Source organism: Tiliqua scincoides, chromosome 1 (assembly GCF_035046505.1).
Source record: "Tiliqua scincoides isolate rTilSci1 chromosome 1, rTilSci1.hap2, whole genome shotgun sequence".
NCBI lineage: Eukaryota > Metazoa > Chordata > Lepidosauria > Squamata > Scincidae > Tiliqua > Tiliqua scincoides.
The window spans coordinates 168,918,659-168,935,860 of NC_089821.1; the positions used below are offsets into that span (position 1 = coordinate 168,918,659).

At 41.7% G+C, this 17,202-nt stretch overlaps 1 protein-coding gene across 1 annotated transcript in view; it reads right to left on the reverse strand.

Annotated features, from left to right (window-relative positions):
* Positions 1-17,202, reverse strand: part of CSMD1 (CUB and Sushi multiple domains 1) — a 947,002-nt gene that overhangs the window by 815,842 nt on the left and 113,958 nt on the right. Inside the window, exon 3 of the mRNA XM_066622693.1 lies at positions 5,935-6,047. Within this exon, the coding sequence (XP_066478790.1) occupies positions 5,935-6,047 (113 nt within the window). The remainder of the gene's footprint in view (positions 1-5,934; positions 6,048-17,202) is intronic.

Below are 17,202 nucleotides of genomic sequence, written 5' to 3' on the forward strand. Positions count from 1 at the left end.
CTTTGCACCAACTTTTGGGTGAGACTTGGGTGAACACTTGGGGCTTGGGTGAACACCCTTTTGGCTGCACATGGAGCATGAAACACAGTTCCCTAGATCTTGGACTGGATTGGCAATGCGGTTGGTAAGGAAGAGCCTCAGGCTAAAGGCTCTCTCTTTTGTGACCTGTCTTTTTCTTAAGGATGAGACATTCCAATGATTGTGACACTCTCTTGCAAGCTTGAACATGATGGTGTGACAAGGCATGGCTGCTATGAAATTACTCTGGAGCCAGAGAGAGGTGGGAAGTGGGGTTGAGTTTGAAATCCCAGAAATGTTTTGCCTTTAGCAAGAGGCTTGTGGGTCTGGTGCTCCCTTAACATCCACTATGGTCAAAGAAGCCAGAAGTATGGCCTTGGTCACATGCTCTCACGACTTTCACTCATGACTACATGTCACTTATGTTCTCAACAGCATGGTCAGAAACAGGGAACTACAAAAAGGCTCTGGGCCTTTTCTTTTCTCTAACTCAAGGATTACACGCTTCCCTGAAGCTTTGCCCTTGGGACTTTTCGAACAGCTCTATTTGCGATGCCATTATTGTTTTAGACCTGAATGTAAAGAAAACCTTTTTCAGTTTTCATTCGGTTTACTGTGCTGTTTGACAAAAGGTTCTCCTCCTCATTGAACATGCAGATTTTGGCCAAAAAAACTTCAGAAACTTAGATATTCAGCTCAGCTGTAAGATGAGCTGTAATATGTATGTTGATATAACTTCAAAATATTCAAATAGTCCAGAATTACTGCCCTGCTTCCATTAACGTTGTCGCTGATTCTGTTTCCTCAGTTGGAGAATTGTACCAGTTTAATTAACACAGATGGTTCACATTTATAACCTTCATAAATTACTGAGGCCTGGTGTAGAAAATCAGCTCACCATGTAATAAATGGCTTCTTTACTATAACATTTGATATAGTGGAGGGTGAGCATATGACTGAATGAAAAGTAAACGCCCATCAAAGCCAACAGAACATTAGCTGGCCTAATTCTAGCTTTTTCTGTGCTGCATTTCTCTGTACAGGGAGGTTTCTTCTATAATCGCTACCTATAGTCATAAGGCAGGAGGAAAAGATAAGGCACCCTGGTACTCTGAATCACCCTAAGAATGATACAGTACTTTCAATTATACTTTATACTTCAATATGGCTCATATTGAGAAGTTACCCCCAGTTACAGAAGTTACCCCCAAAAGTTGTTTATTAATATTTCTTCACTTTTTCACAGAACACAACCAGGCCAATTCTCTCTTGTACTGGGATGTATCCTAAGGCACATCACACTGAAAGCAATGCAGTGCATTCAGAAGTGAAACTTGAAACAGCAATAGGGAACAAAGAGAAGCCAGAGATGTATTTCTTACAAATACTGAATTCAGAAAGGAAGCAAAAAGCAAGCCATCTAGAAAATTCTCACAGTTTACTATTGTTCACTCATAATGAACTAGATGTAAACAATGCTCTTAAAATTACAAAGGCTTTGGCATATTTTTTTTAAAAAAATGAAAAAGGAACTAAAACAAATCCTTATTAATTATCAGGAAGGCTGAAGCAGTATAATTCTTCAAGAAAAGAAACTTTAAAGTTGCAAGGGGCGAACTGTAGAAGTATCAAAAAGGATTATTTTGTTGGCATAGGCTGCAGTCCTATACACCCTTACCTTATAGTAAATGCCATGAAACAAAATGTGAGTCACTTCTGGGTAACCATATGGGATTGTGCTGTTGCTCACTTATATCAAATTGATATTCTTCAGGATACCGACACAAGGAATTGCACACTAAGAACTTCTATTTGCAGAAGCAGTTTTGTTTGCACAAGGAAAAGATAATTTTCACTAATCCTTGTATCTCTTTACATCCCCCTGTAGCTCCTTAAAAATCTGCTACCAAAGCACATGGGATTTTTGATTTAAGATAGTGAAGAACTAAATGCAGTAGTCTTCCTTAATTTGGTAATGTTATATTAAATAAAGATGGGGAGAAAAAACTTGGGAATCTTGATCGTTCTAGAGCTAAATTCTACCAAATCTGAGGGCAAATTTTGGCGCTTGCTTCAGTGAATGTATTTAATTAAAGCAATGACCAATGAAGATAATTTGTTTTGAATCTGAGAAGAAAACACTAATATAATTCTCAATAATAATACAGGTAAACACATTCACCCAAATCACACAATTTTAATTAAAGGTATTTTTTTCAATAATGTGAAGGGGGAAAAATCATCATTAAAAGCAATAATGGAATTACAGTTCTAAGGCTTCAACATTGCTGATGTTTCTGCTTATGTTTATGTACCACTAAAGCTTTTGACTGAGTTGAGTACACCTGTTTGTTGCAAATTATAGAGGCATTTAACAGGGAATCTGTTCAGAACAGTGTTCCCAACCTTTAGGAACCTGCAGACCACTGCGGCAAACACTGGAATTGTCATGGACCACATGCAATCCCTTCCATCCCCACCACACACAAAAATACAATTCAATTTGGTAGACCATGGGGGAGCGCTCAGTGAGACTCTGGAAATGCCAGTTGTGGGGGATCCATTCTACACCCTTTCTGGTGGTCCATGGGGAAGCACCTTGCCGAATGAATTCTTCTCCACAGACTACCAGAAAAGGTGGAGAATGGACCCTCTTGCAGCTGGCACTTCAGCAAGTGTTGGATCACCAGAGAGGGCAGAAAATGAACTACCTACAGTCACAGCTAGTGGTCCGTGAGGTCGTCCATGGGAGACTTCAGTGGTCTGTGAGGGAGCACGGAAGTGTTGCCTGGTGGGCCTACCTCAGAACCAGACCCCAGAAATTAACAGTTAGTTATGTTTCAGCAGGCCTAAAAACAGGAAGCTAGTGTGTCTCTTTCAGCACAAGGACTGCTTTAGCTGGGTGCTCTGATGTTAGCTGTCTGCTAAAAATGGTAAAACAGGAAAGCGTTTGCCAAGATAGAAAAATTAGCCAATGACTGAGAAGCAAAATAAAACCACAAGACACTGTTATAAAAACATGAACCTCCTGTTGTCTGATGCTACATTCTGACATGTTGGGTCAGGGTAGCCCATCCTTGCAAGTTATGAGTAAAGGCCTTAGCTCTTAAAGTCCTCATTGGTTGTTCTGTCTCTTTTCCATCCAACCCACACTGCGTTAAAGCTGAACTTGCCCGTCAGTCCCCAAAGACTGGGCAACAGAAGTGATAAAAAGTGATCATCTTTTTTTCCTGAGACATCAGGGACCACTTCTCAGGGTCTCACGGACCACCTGTGGTTCCTGGACCACAGGTTGGAACCAATGGTTTAGAGCCTGATATCGTCAACCTCAACTGCCATGAAGCAAGGCAGATTTATCCTTTGCCTTAGCAAAGTAGCCTGCAGTAATAATAGGCATTGTATCAAAGAGGCAAGATTAGACAGGTAAAAATTTCTATGTACAGTATAAATAAACTGCTAAAGGCAAATGCCTCAGTCTTTATAACAACTAATGAACATTCAGAAGCTTTGCACAATCATCTTAAGCATTCAGTGTATAGAAGTTGCACAATTTTATCATTAATGAGCCAACAGAGTCCAAAGGTAAAGGGGTAGAACCCAGGATAAATACTTTGATATTTATGCACAAGCATTCAAATTTTCTGCCACCAAACTACACATATATTATATCAAACCAATACAAATCAATTCAGCCCAGTCCAGACTCCAGCTCTGCCACATCTACAAAGCAATAACAAAAGTTCATATAGTAAGTGATCTACCTGAGACCTGACACAGGACAAAAAGCTCCAGAACAAGTGTATTTTTGACAAACAATTGTCAAAACCTACGCAAAGCACATCACTCAAGGAATTGAGCTAACTCACAGGTTTATGAAGAAGAGATGCATAAAGTCCATGCAAAATAGAAGGGAGTCAATTCTTACGTATACTGCACATTCATGTCTCAGAAATTCCCAAAGGTAATTATCTCACTCTTCCCCACAACTGGAACCTCTCTTTCTCTCCCCACCCCACACACTAAGGGTTTTCCCCCCCTGTTTCTTACACCAGTGAACCTCCTTTTTATTTATTTTTCTCTTTCACGCAATGGATCTTTCTTTCACAGAGATGATACATCCCTTCCTCTTCCTCTTCCCCCTCTTTGAAACAGGAGTTATCATTTACAATACACAGAAGAATGGTTTCCTCTTTTGCATAGGGGAAGTATTTAACCATCCCACACTGCCTCAAGCCCCAATTTAAATCCACATGCCTGGAAAAGAAATGTCCAGTGAGTAACCAATATGAAATCCAGACATCGTTACAATATACACATATACACACAGTGCAGTCAGCTGTGGCACTTGTGGAGAGCTGGAATTCTTTTGCAGATCTTTTGCAATAATTTGTACATTTCTTGTTATTCTCTACTTTATAAAGTATCTGTTACGTTTCAGTTATTTGGTTGATATGGTTTACAGAGCTTGACGTAGCATTTCCACTATATTATATATGTCTCTGTTTCAAAGATGCATCTGATCATTATTCTCTGGATGGCAGACCTGTGTGGTTGAATTCAGCCTGTGAGAGTGGCATCCATACTGCAGCATTATCACAAGAAGACATGACTGGAACTCAGCAGGGACTGAGGTTTTCCCAGGCAGCCACCTCATGCTGAGGTAGCTGGTAGTGGTCATGGAAGGGAGAAGGTAATCAGGGAACAAATACATCCAGACTTATCAGTTCTACTTATAACATGGTATTGCTCTTTTTTTTTATTTTAAAAAAAAGGCAGCACAGGAAGGATGATTTTAGGAAAGTCATTTTTCCATTGATCTTGGCTACAATTCAGAAGATCTAAACTTCTGAGTTATCCTGCACAGTCTTCAGTGAAATGCAAGGAGTAAATAGGTTTCTGCACGATAGACCAAGCCTTTAAGACTTGCTTTTGATTAATCTTCTAATTCAGGACAAAACTGCACTAGTTTTGCTAGTTTTGCAATCGCTAGACTGAAACAATTTTTTCCATCTCCTCCCAGATGTCAGGAGTCAGATGTCAAAGTCAACAGGATCACCAATTGAAAAATGCAGACGGATCCCAGATATCAAACTTAATAATCAATGGCCAAAAAACTGCATAGCAACCAATCGCAATTTTGTAGTCCACGTATGCTATTAATTTTCTGAAACAACTAAATTGCTAATGACCAAAAGTTGCACTCCCTGCTTATTCTTCACTGATTTCAACATTTGTATTCCAGCACAAGTGATTTAACATTGCAAAGTTAAACCTTTTAGGTTTTCACTGTTAGAAGAATTCTTTGAACATGAGTATTTTTTTTAGATTATAGTTTTTCTTTCCAGAGAAAAAAGTACATTAAATATCCACCAAAAATACCAACTTTTAAATTCATATTCATATTTTTTCAAGTTCCTAAATGATTGGAAAGCAATATGTACAACAAAACCAAGGACTTTCCCATCTGTTAGGTCCAATATACATATTTATATACATATATAGAAATGTATATAAAGACTATACAAAATTCCAAAATCAATACATATCCTATGTTTCCAAAGCAGATAAATTCAATCCAACAGCCGTAAGCAGTATTTTAGCATGTTATTGCAATTACGTTATTACATGTTTTTATACATGTAACAACATGTTATTACAATTTAGCATGTTACTATTACACTCTGCATTCTGCAGAGCGAAGAATGTAGATCCCCCAGAGAGACACACTGAAGAGAAAAAAAAAAGACAACAAAAATATCATTCTACAAGTTTCCATTTGGATCAACATCCATCCACAATGAAAACAGACTCACCTACCCAACTGTATAAACGTTCACATACAAACGTTCAGACAAGTTTTCACTATGAAATCCCCAATGGATCTCTGTCACATAAAAAATTGATATAGTATCCTACCTTCGTATATAGCCTTGAAACCTTGGGCACTCACAGCAAAGTCAGTGGTGAAACAGAGCGTGAGAATAGAACCTGTGCTCACGATAGATGATGGCAGCTGAAATCCAGAAAGCCTGCAAGATATAAAAGATGAATGAGTACAATGAGAACCAACTACAACCACAAAACAAAGCCACAATAATTAGCAGTTACAGCAACAAAACTAAACAACATTTTTTAAAAAAAAGGTTTTGTGTGTATAGATTGCATAACATCAGTCAGATGGTAAAAACCTGAAGTTGGAAAAAGGAAGAAAAATTTCATCCAGTGTCATTTCCACGTCACTGAATAATTCATAACTACACATTTTTGGACCAGTTCACAAGACACAAAATATCAGCATGAAATGGGCTGTTAGAGATATAAATACAATTTAATTAATTTTATTCAATTAATATGAATAAAATAGTTTAAAGGCAAAATCCTAACCTGACATTAGGCCGGCCCAAGTCCCTTGGGCCAACCTGGGAGGGTTGCAAATGTGAGGTAAAGCACGTTTGTGCCTCCATGGGAGGAAGCCAGGCCAGTGCTCCCAGAAGCGCTGGCCTGTGGAGGACGACAGAAGCCTCCACGCCGGCTTCCTTCTCGCTCCATGCGTCAGCTCGGATGAGCTGACGCAAGGGTGACAGGTAGACATGGGGGAGATGGGGAGGGAGAGGGAGGGAGGCATTCCTTGGCAGGGGAGGGAGGACAATGGGCGGCCCTGGGGGCGGGTGGGTGGGCAGGGAGTGGGAGGCGGGGCTGGGATCCGGCGGTTATGCCGAATTCCAACCCCATCCCTGGGGAGAACGGAGTGGCTTCAAGTCGCTCCACTCTCCTCGGACTTGCACCACCTCAAGAGGTGGCGCAGGTTCGAGGAGACCCATAGGTGCCAGCAGCCCTTACCCAGGGGGAAGGGGGAAGGTTTCCCCTTGCCTCTAGCTAAGCTGCTTCTGGTCACAATCCAGTGCAAGTTAGGACTGCGCCCTAAATTTCATTATAGACTTTGTACCTCTATGGTGGGAAAGCAATCAAAATGTGCACTTAAAAATATATCTGTGTCAATGGACCAATGGATCTAAGCACATTTTATACAAGACTGTATGTATATATGTTTTATACAAGGCTGTATGTTTTATACAAGACTGTATGTATATAAAATTACATACAAGACTAGATAATCATAGTGCAAGCCCCCTTTGGCATAGGTTCAATTGGGAGAAATTGGTCCAATTGGCTTAAAGCTGGCCCTGCAGGGAATGCAAATAGATTGGGTTCAATGTAGAGGTAAATGTAGTATGAGCATCCAGTCTAAAGTATTTTATGTTTCCATCTTCTCATAGGCACTTTAGACAAAATACTGGTAGCAAAACAAAACAATACCAATTCTTTTACTTTAGAACAGGGGTGTCCAAATGTTTTGGCAGGAGGGCCACATCATCTCTGACACTGAGTCAGGGACTGGGAAAAAGATGAATTAATTTACATTTCAAATTTGAATAAATTTACATAAATGAATATATTAGAGATGGAACTTATATGAATGAATGAAGGTCTTGCAATAGCTCAAGGCCTATAAAAGGACTTGCAAAAAGCAAGGCCGGCCTTTCCTTCACTGCCCCTGCTGCATCACAGAAATGAAACAGCAAGCAGTGGAGGGAGCCCTCATTCCACAGTTCACATGAGAGGTTAAACAGTCGCCCTCAAGCTGAGAGCAGTTGCGTTGGGCCAGCACGGACTCCAGCAAATCTCTCAAGGGCCAGAGGCTCATTGGAGACTGGGGGCTCCCCATGGGCCAGACTGGGATTCTTTGAGGGCCACAGCTGGCCCCCATGCCGGGGTTTGGGCACCCCTGCTTTAGAACAAACAGTTTGTCACTTCACAAACATCCAGCCTCTTACATCAGGTAGAATTCAGCAAGTTGATTTTACAGTACATTGCATGTGTGTGTGAGTTGAGCTCAATGTCCTGTCATACCCCCAAAAGACAGTAATTTTTCCTTATCCTTGGTGTTGGCTGTTCACATCTTTCTTTCTTTCTTTCTTTCTTTCTTTCTTTCTTTCTTTCTATCTATCTGACATTGTGAAAAACTGCGTTAATACAATAGTTATAACAGGGCAAAAGAAACTGAGAAAAGAATAAAAATGTTTTTTGATACATAGTGAAAGAGCAACAAGAATCACAATAGTAATAATAATATTACCATTAATAATATAGTAATAATATACAGCAGTAATAATAAAACAGAATGCCAGTGAATGTTTTGCAATTATCCATTGATCAAATATTTAAACACCCAATAATTAAGATGTTAGAAGTAGATGATAAATGAAAATGTAGCAAAGAAGTCCTCCTTTATAGAGCATATTGTTGGGACAGTCACTGCCATGGCACTGAATTAGGGCCCAATCCTATCTAACTCTACAGCACAGATGCAGCCCTGTAATGGAGGGAGAAAGGAGAAAAGTTCCCTTACCTTGAGGAGGCCTCCATGACTGCCCCCTTCACAGAATGCATTGTACGTCCTATTGATATGACTGCATCAGCACTGGAATGTTGGATAGGATTGGGCCCTTAAATATGTGAGTCTGTGCATGTTGACCTGCACGTAAGAATAAATGCCAATATGGTGTACTTGACTGTAATTGTGCTTGGCAAACTCTCAAACCACATAGGAACCTGTTTGTTCAAGCATGTAACCATGCATGGAGGCATCTGAAAACTGGTTCAGCGTTGTCAAGAAAATGGTCCTAAAACATGTAAACTGGGCTTTAAAAAACAAAAACTAGAGTGACTGTACTAGAAATGGGCCCATCAACTGTAGAACAATATTAGATATTAATCTGAATACTCACCCTCCACAAATGACACAAGACAAGTTTAGCATTTTGGGTGAATGGACCATTTATATTTAACAATAACATGCATACATTTACAGTGGGTCCAAACAAAACAAATTCCTCCCACATTTTAGTCTGGGCGCCCACCATGAGCAAGCACCCATGGCACATCCTCTTTAGGCACCACTACCCTGGCTCCAACCTGTAGTTACCTCACAATGATCCCAACTTCTCAGCACCAACCTCTGGAAAGAGGAATAAGGCAGGTGTATTGTTCAGCCTAGTCCAAGTCAGACAGACTTTGAGACAGACTTTGTGATTACAATCTGAGGAATCATCAGCCCACATCCCTGAGCCAGAAAGCCTCTTAAGATCAATTCTGGATTTTCCTCAAACTCTTACCTATCTCAGTGTTCAAACCAGATCCTTAATCCTACTCCCTGTCTTTCTCAATATCTGCCAGTCCATCTTGGTTAAACACCATATCTCAGAGACACTCTGGGGTAAGTGAAGAAAAAGAAAAGGGGGGTAAAAAACTCCCTGCCAAGGTCAATCAAGCAAAAACAAAAAAATTCCTACCATGTCCCAAAAGGCACCCAGCTAATTTCAGACTACCTTACTGGGCGGGCAAGCTAAGGATGTGAAGCTGCCCTGGCACCAGTCTGCTGAAGATGGTCTCCGTGTTTCAGAATGCTAGGTCAATGCTCTCCCACCCCAGCTATCCTAGCTCCAGTTAGGAACATGCCTGACCAACTTCCCTCATACAGGGGCAGGCCTTCCCTCATACAGGGGCAGGCAAAGGATGTCCCTGCCCATAGTACACTGGCAGAAGAAAGACATATTCAGATTAAAAATGCTGTTTATTTGGAAGGTCATATATCCAACAAAAGAGTTTGGATTGATCCTCTAAACCAGCGGTTTTCAACCTCTGTGTCGTGGCACACTAGTGTGCCGCGAGGCTGCCTCAGGTGTGCCACGGGACCACAGCAGACAGGCAGCAGCCGCGCACGTGGGGGAAGCGGCTGCTTTGAGCCTTACGCGCAGCTGAAGAAAAAGGAGCAGGCAGCCAGCGAAGGGGCTGGTCCCGGCTGCTTTGCACCTCCTGCTGTCGCTTGCTCCTGAGCAAGACAAAGGCTGCAACCTGATCCCGGTTTACCTGGAGTAAGCCCCATTGAATATTATGGGGCTTACTTCTGAGTAGATACGCCTAGGATTGAGTATTACGTCCGTGTTGCCTCGTCTGCATGCTGACTGGGCGACCAGAGAAGCTTGGAGGAGGTCTTGGCGGGCAGAGTGAGTGAGAACGAGGGAGCCAGGAGCAGGAAGGCAGGTATGAAGTGAGTCTGCTGAGGCCACCAGCCTAAGAACTGGCTGGCTCAAAGGGTCCTGGAAAGTCCTTTTTCCTTGCCACAGTTTGCCTGCAACTCCCCAAAGCGTTGCCTTTTAAGGGAAGGGCACTGGGCCACAATCCTCTCCATACTTACCTGGGAGTAAGCCCCATTGACTAGAATGGGGCTTACCTCTGAACAGACATGCCTAGGATGGGCTCTGAGGCTGCAATCCTATCCACACTTTCCTGGGAGTAAGCCCCATTGACTATAATAGGGCTTACTTCTGAGTAGACATGCCTAGGATTGGGCTTTTGGTCGCACTTTTTTTTCTTAAATACAGGAGCAGGCAAGTGGCACTTCTCCCCACCCCACTCCTCCCACAGGCACATTGTCCCCCAAATCTCATAATTGCAGTCAGCACCTCTCTTACTGTCCCTCCCTTCACTCCTCCGCACCTTCCAAAGGTTCAGAATCACTTGCTTCAAGTTCTCCCCCCCACTCCAGCTGAATCCTGTAGTTGTTTCACTCATGTCTCTTCATTGCCCCTCACCTCACAGCTCTCCACTATGTGCTCCATCTGACCTCTCTTTGCCAGCACTTTCTCCCATAACACTTGAATAACATTTTTCATCCTTTCCAGAATCACATATACTTTCCTCTCCAAGCTTCTTGGGAGTTTCTTTGTCATGTAATAATATAATTGTATTAATTATATTAACTAACAATTAATTATAATGTATTGATTTAATGTAAGTAAAAAACTGGTAGTGTGCCTTGTCAATTTTAGCGCCTTGTCAGTGTGCCCTGAGCTGAAAAAGGTTGAAAATGGCTGCTCTAAACATAACAATGATTTACTTCTGGAAACTATGCTCTTACGTTTGTTCTAGAGCAGTGGTTCCCAAACTTTTTAGAGACCCTAGGGACTGCTGCCTGATTTATAATGCCAAGGGGTGACTATAATTGTGATTGGGCAGCAGTGCTTCCCCTCCCAAACAGTTTGTTTAGCTTGATGCATACCGCTTAATCTGCTCTGTGATTTCATGACTCAACAGAAATTAGGTCATGACCCATTGGTGGGTCCCAGAGTCTGAGAACCACTGTTCTGGACAACTTTCAAACTGCAGTTGTAATTGCTTGCTTCCAAATTATTGGGGTAAAAAAACTCATGGAAAATAGCTTGGCAATTCTTCACCTATATTACTGCATTTAATGCTTTTATTGTTTGTTTTTCTATTTTATTATGCTTGTATATTTGTATATTTTGTTATCCATTTTGGGTGTCCACAAGTGGGAGGGAAAATGTGGGGCAGAAATGTGTTAAATCAATAAGTAATGGGTTGCAAACAAAGATTGATCTAATCTGAAATAAATGAGATACACTTGTAATAATTAATTGAAGTTCCATTAATTTCAATGGGTCGAAGTCATGCCTAGTGTGCCAAAACTATTGATTCCTAGCACCACCAGATCAAGTGTTCTGGTGGTGCTAGACGCTTTCCAGTTGTTGCAAAAGGCAACACATGGGAGTGCTGGAGCAAGCGGTGTGTGGCCAGCTCCACACACAAGTGGTCTCTGGATGACCCAGCCCTGATTAGTATGCATATGGGGTGGGGGGTAGATGAGGGCAAGCAGAACGGGATGACGGTGAGCAGAACAGGTCAGCAACAGGGGCAGGAAAGAAGATGAATCAGGACTGTGAAGAAAGTGGGTTTGGTGGCAGCAGTGTCTGCTGAATCCAACCCCCCCTCCCAGCCTTATCTGCCTTCCTGGGTCCACACAGAGCTGATGCAGGTATGGGTAGACCCAGTGGCCCAGCACAGGCTTACTCCAGGGCAAGAAAACAAATGTTCCACTTCCCTGAAGAAACTTCTGGAGGCTGAGATTCTCCTGTGGGGTACAATTGGTACCACGTTGACACCACTGCATTCCCACATGGAGAGTTAGGTTAGGATTGAATTGTTAGGCTGAAATCCAAAACATACTTACTTGAGAGTAAGTAAGCCCCACTGAATACACTGGAACTTACTTCTGAATAAGCATGCTTAGGATTGTGGTTCACTTCTCTTTGGATATAACCCAATAGGTTTTTCCTACAAGGACGTATACTGGAAAAGATTCAAATCTGTGTACATCAAATATGAATAGTAATGCATGCAAGCCATGAAATAATGGATCTCAAACAAATGCATAGCATTTGTCAACCAAAAGATGTACTTATATGATCATATACAGCCCAATCCTAAAGGACACATGGTGGTGGAACCATAAGTGCCATGGCCATGTTGTAAAAAGCACATTGCTGCCATGCACTTTGGGGCCACCAATGGCCAGAGACCATGCATATAAAGTAGCAGCTGCTGGACGCTGTGCCAGTGCAGGTAAAGAGGCAGAGGAGAACAGTTCAAGGGTGGAAAGTGGAGGATTGGAGAGGATGCTTCCTCCATTTTCCAGCCTGGCACACAGCTTGTCTCTCCTTGGATTTACAATACACCAGCAAAATAGCTGGCATGAATAGGTATGAAAAAAATATTTTACTTACCTCTCCCAGACTGCCTGGTCCGTTCGTTCCCTGCATGTAGCATGCACTCTGTCAGCGCTGCATAGGGCACTGGTGGGGAATAGGGCTGGGCTGTTATACTCTATAAAGTTCCCCCCCAACACTAGTATTCCTATGACAAGCACCTATTTTTCCTTGTGATCATATATTTGTCCCAATAGTTTTTCAGATTTTATTACCAGTAGCATAACATCATGTTCTCAAAACAATGCAGCTTATTTCTAACTTGGTAACTTGATTATAGCTTATGATAAGATAACAGCTGTCTAATGTTGAAAGTTCAATAAGCACATCATTTTTTTTTCATTTTTTTTAATGCATACAAACACCCTGTATCTAATTTCAGGATATATTTATGTAATGCTCTTGTGGCTTTAACTCAATCTTATATTGCCGTGGTAAATATTTCCAGCTCTAAGATGGGGTCTGCTATTGGGACCTGTATTACTGACAAATGACTGCTGAGTTTTCTTTTATTTGCTGCTTGATCAGATCTTAGATGATAGCCTTTGTCTCAATTTACTCAGGCATATGCTATTTTTTTTTCTGAATTACATATGTCCAGAAAAGGGAAGGGGGCTGTTAATGTGTTGAGATTGTTTGAAGGATAGATGATCTAATTTGAAAACAACAACAATACAATCCCATTGAGTTATCATTTCTGAACAGGTTATAGCAGTGGTTCTCAAACTTCCCGGGAGATTTGCTCCCAGGGTAAGTCTTTGCAGGAGCGGGGGCAGGGGCAGCAAAGCAATCCCCAGGATCACGCCCCTGAGGGGGGAGGGGGTTATTTTTTTAACTACCCATACATGCTCCCAGGATCCACGGGGTGTGGGGAACCCGTGGAGCGCTTGTAGGGCTCCCCACGGGGTGTGGGGAACCCACGGAGCACTTGTAGAGCTCCCCACAGCTTCTAAACAGTGAAAGTTGCAAGCACGATTAAACCGGAAGGTTTTGTCGCACTCACAACTTTCATTTTTAGAAGCTGCAGGGAGCCCTGCAAGCGCTCCATGGGGCTCCCCACACTTGGGAGCACGTATGGGTAGTTAAAAAATAGCCCCCCTCCCCCTGCAGGGCCACAATCCTGGGGATCGCTTTGCTACTTTCTCCGTGCCCCCCTCCCTTAAAGGGAACGGGGCATCCTTATATGAACTGGTGGGTCGCGACCCACCAGTTTGAGAACCACTGGGTTATAGAATATAAAGTCCATTTCTAATTGTTAGTAATTAAATCTGAATTTTGTGGTGGTGACTTCGGTAAGTCGTTTTGGATCATTTATAAGTGAAATAATATGCTTATTTATAAAATTTGTGTTCTACCCTTTGAGAAGAAAATGCTCAGGGCAGTGAACAAAACAATAAAGCAATAATAGAAGTCATAATAAAATATTAAATACATACAGAGACTTAGAACAGCACTGGTATTAATTCACTTGCCAAAAAATAAATAATGTGCACATTTAAGGCATAAGATGGGGACAACCAAAACACTAAAAAGTGAGGCAATATTAAATTGAGCAATCATTGCCCCCTAGTGGGCTGGTACAGTAGATTTAATTTGTGGAGGTAGTGACAAATTACAGACTGCTGAAGTCAGACCCAACATTATTAAATGTTATGTTGCTGTTTCAATTGCTACTTTAAAAACGGTACCTCTAAATTTATATTCATGAGATATCAAAAGATTTTTGCAATAATACGTATACCAACTGACAGTATTTTCATATTGCCATCTGTTGCCAAGCCCCACCTCCTTGCTTTGAAATGTTTCACCATTTTGAAGGCTCTGGTCAAGCCATGTCAAGGCAAAGCACAAGGAAGCATCTAAAGGTATTTTTTTTCCTACCTCTGAAAGACTGAATGCAAAAAGACTCTGTCTCCTGAATAAGCACTCAAGATCTCTTGATTGCTTTCCTTCAGAGATGAAACAAGTCGCCTGTGCACAAACCAAAGTACATGCACAGGAAGTGCCTCAACCTAGGGGTTTTCAAAGCATAGGTCATGAACCCCCTGGAGGTCATAAGCTGTTTGGAAAGGGGTTGAAAACTCAGAAGAAGTAAAAATAAAATAGCGTCAGAGAAGCGATTGACTGTCCACTGGGTGGCTGTCGTGGCTGTGCCTGCCCCCACTTGCCCTCTTTCCCTCCCATGCCATGTGGACCACTCTGACAGCATGCTACCTCCCTTCTAAATGAGGTGGATGAGTGGGGAGAAACTGTTTATCTTGGCCAGTCAGTGTGATTTGGGGTGGTCACTTAAATTTATATATTATTTTGGGAGGTGGATCACAGTAACATCCAGTTTAAGAACTTCTGATATAACCCAGTCGAGGCACCTGTACCAGAGAGCTACAACTCTTTCTTTCCACTATATGGATCAGCCAATGCAACAGTCCTTGTCCAAGATTCAGGGCTGTACCCGGAAGTACTCCTAAGATGCCCCACACACACATATCTGCCCCATAAAACTCTCTGGTTCCATCTTGAGAAGTTAGCTTCAGGTCATCCTGAACTAAGCAGGCCAGGAAACCTCTGGTTTTCTTTTTAGTCAGTAAAGATACTTGGGAGGCTCTGGCTCCCAACCTTTGCTCTCAGAGCCTGGAACCACTTCCAGTCAGACCTCCAGGTACTTTCATCTAGTACTCAGAAAAAAATGGTTGGCAACCTTCAGTCTCAAAAGACTATGGTAGAAGCCTACTGCACCCAGTATTCCCAGGCGGTCTCCCATCCAAGTACTAACCAGGCCTGACCCTGCTTAGCTTCCAAGATTAGGCATCTGAAGGGTAACAATTGCTATCAGAGGCACCCTCTGTGTAAATCTCAGCTCATGCTATTATCTTCCCTGAAGGGTTGAAGGAGTCTAGCCTCAATCCTTAAACAGTATGGGCATGATGTAGCCAAAATTAGGCACCTTTGTGGATAATGGGGAAAATTAAGCATGTACTTGTTAAATTGTGGCTAATGCTTAAGGCTGCAATTCTATCCTCACTTTCTTGGAAGTAAGCTCCATTGACTATAATGGGACTTAGTAGACAGGCATAGGATTGGGCTCTAATTCTCCCATTTCCTATCCATTATTAACAATAACAGTTCAGACTGTAGTTTGTGATTTGTTTCTTTTTGAACTTTTTAGCATGCACATTCATACAACATCTGAGAGGAGAGTTATTTGACAGACAGCTAAAGAGAAAATGATTTTTTTTTTTTGGAACCTGATTGCCATTGATCAAAAACTAGAGCAGTGATTGTCAACCTTTTTCATCTCATGGCACATTGACAAGGTGCTAAAATTGTCAAGGCACACTATCAGTTTTTGACAAGGCACTCCGCACTGCAAGTGGGGGGTTCACATCTCCCAATGGCCCTACTAATATATGACCCTCCCCCAAATTTTCATGGCATACCTGCGGATCATTTGTAGCACACTGGTTGAAAATCGCTGGACTAGAGTATCAAGGCCATGCAAACCCTGAAAAACCATTTTCTTAGAAAAGACTCCTTTCTACTCTTAACATCCATAATTATTCAATTACTTAACCTTATTATAGGGGTGAATTTATTCATAAGTGAGGTAATAGTAATTCCATCTTCCATTGTGCTAGAAGAACATTTTGTTCCAACCTTAATTTAGATTGTCACCCAAAATTGTCGGGTCAGCCAGCATAATTGAAGGATTGCATGTATAAAAAACTGGAAATTTCATATAGTAGTTTAGCTCCTCTTCCTTAAGGAGCCTAGGTATCAACTGCTCAGTATGGAAAAATATTAGCACTACTATCACTATTGATTTCAATATAATTTTCAATCTTTTTTATTGTTCTTCCTGTTTCTGGCTTCTTGGATGTCACAAAATGAACAGGCCAGCCTTTCTAGAATGAGAGCAAATTGCTTGCAGAGGGGGTGTTGGATTTATCGATGACGCATCACATTAGCATATCTTCACATCTGAGTCTAAGGAGCAGATAGCAAGAGCTGACATAAGAGGCAGGCAGCAATCCGCTTCTCAGCGATAGGAAAAGACCACACATGCAAGTGGCTTACAGTTTGATTGGTTTAGTAAAATGATAGATATTTGAAAGACATCGATTCTAGGCAAATATTAAAATGCCCCTATATCTGGGCCTTTTATCCTTTGCTTGTTTTTCTATGTTTGTATGTGCCTTTTTTGAAGTACTGGTAAAGTCTAAATCCCTCAGATTGGGGAAGAGCCACAAGTACATCATTTGTACATATTTCAATCTTTTTTTCTTTTTCTCTGCAGAGCAGCTCCTACAGTGGTGCCCAGACTGTGATCTAAATATACCCAAGTTTGTGATGCTCCCTTAGTGAACATGTTGCTACTATTCAGGAATAGCTGGACAAATGTGCTGTGAAAAGCTGAATTCTGCAACATTAATGCATTACACAAATATTTATTTACCATATTTTTATTCTGCCTTTCTCCCCCTAAGGGGACCCAAGGCAGCAAATATTTTGCTTCTGCTTCTCTGCACAAGGATCAAGGATCAGGGACACTAAAGGTCTT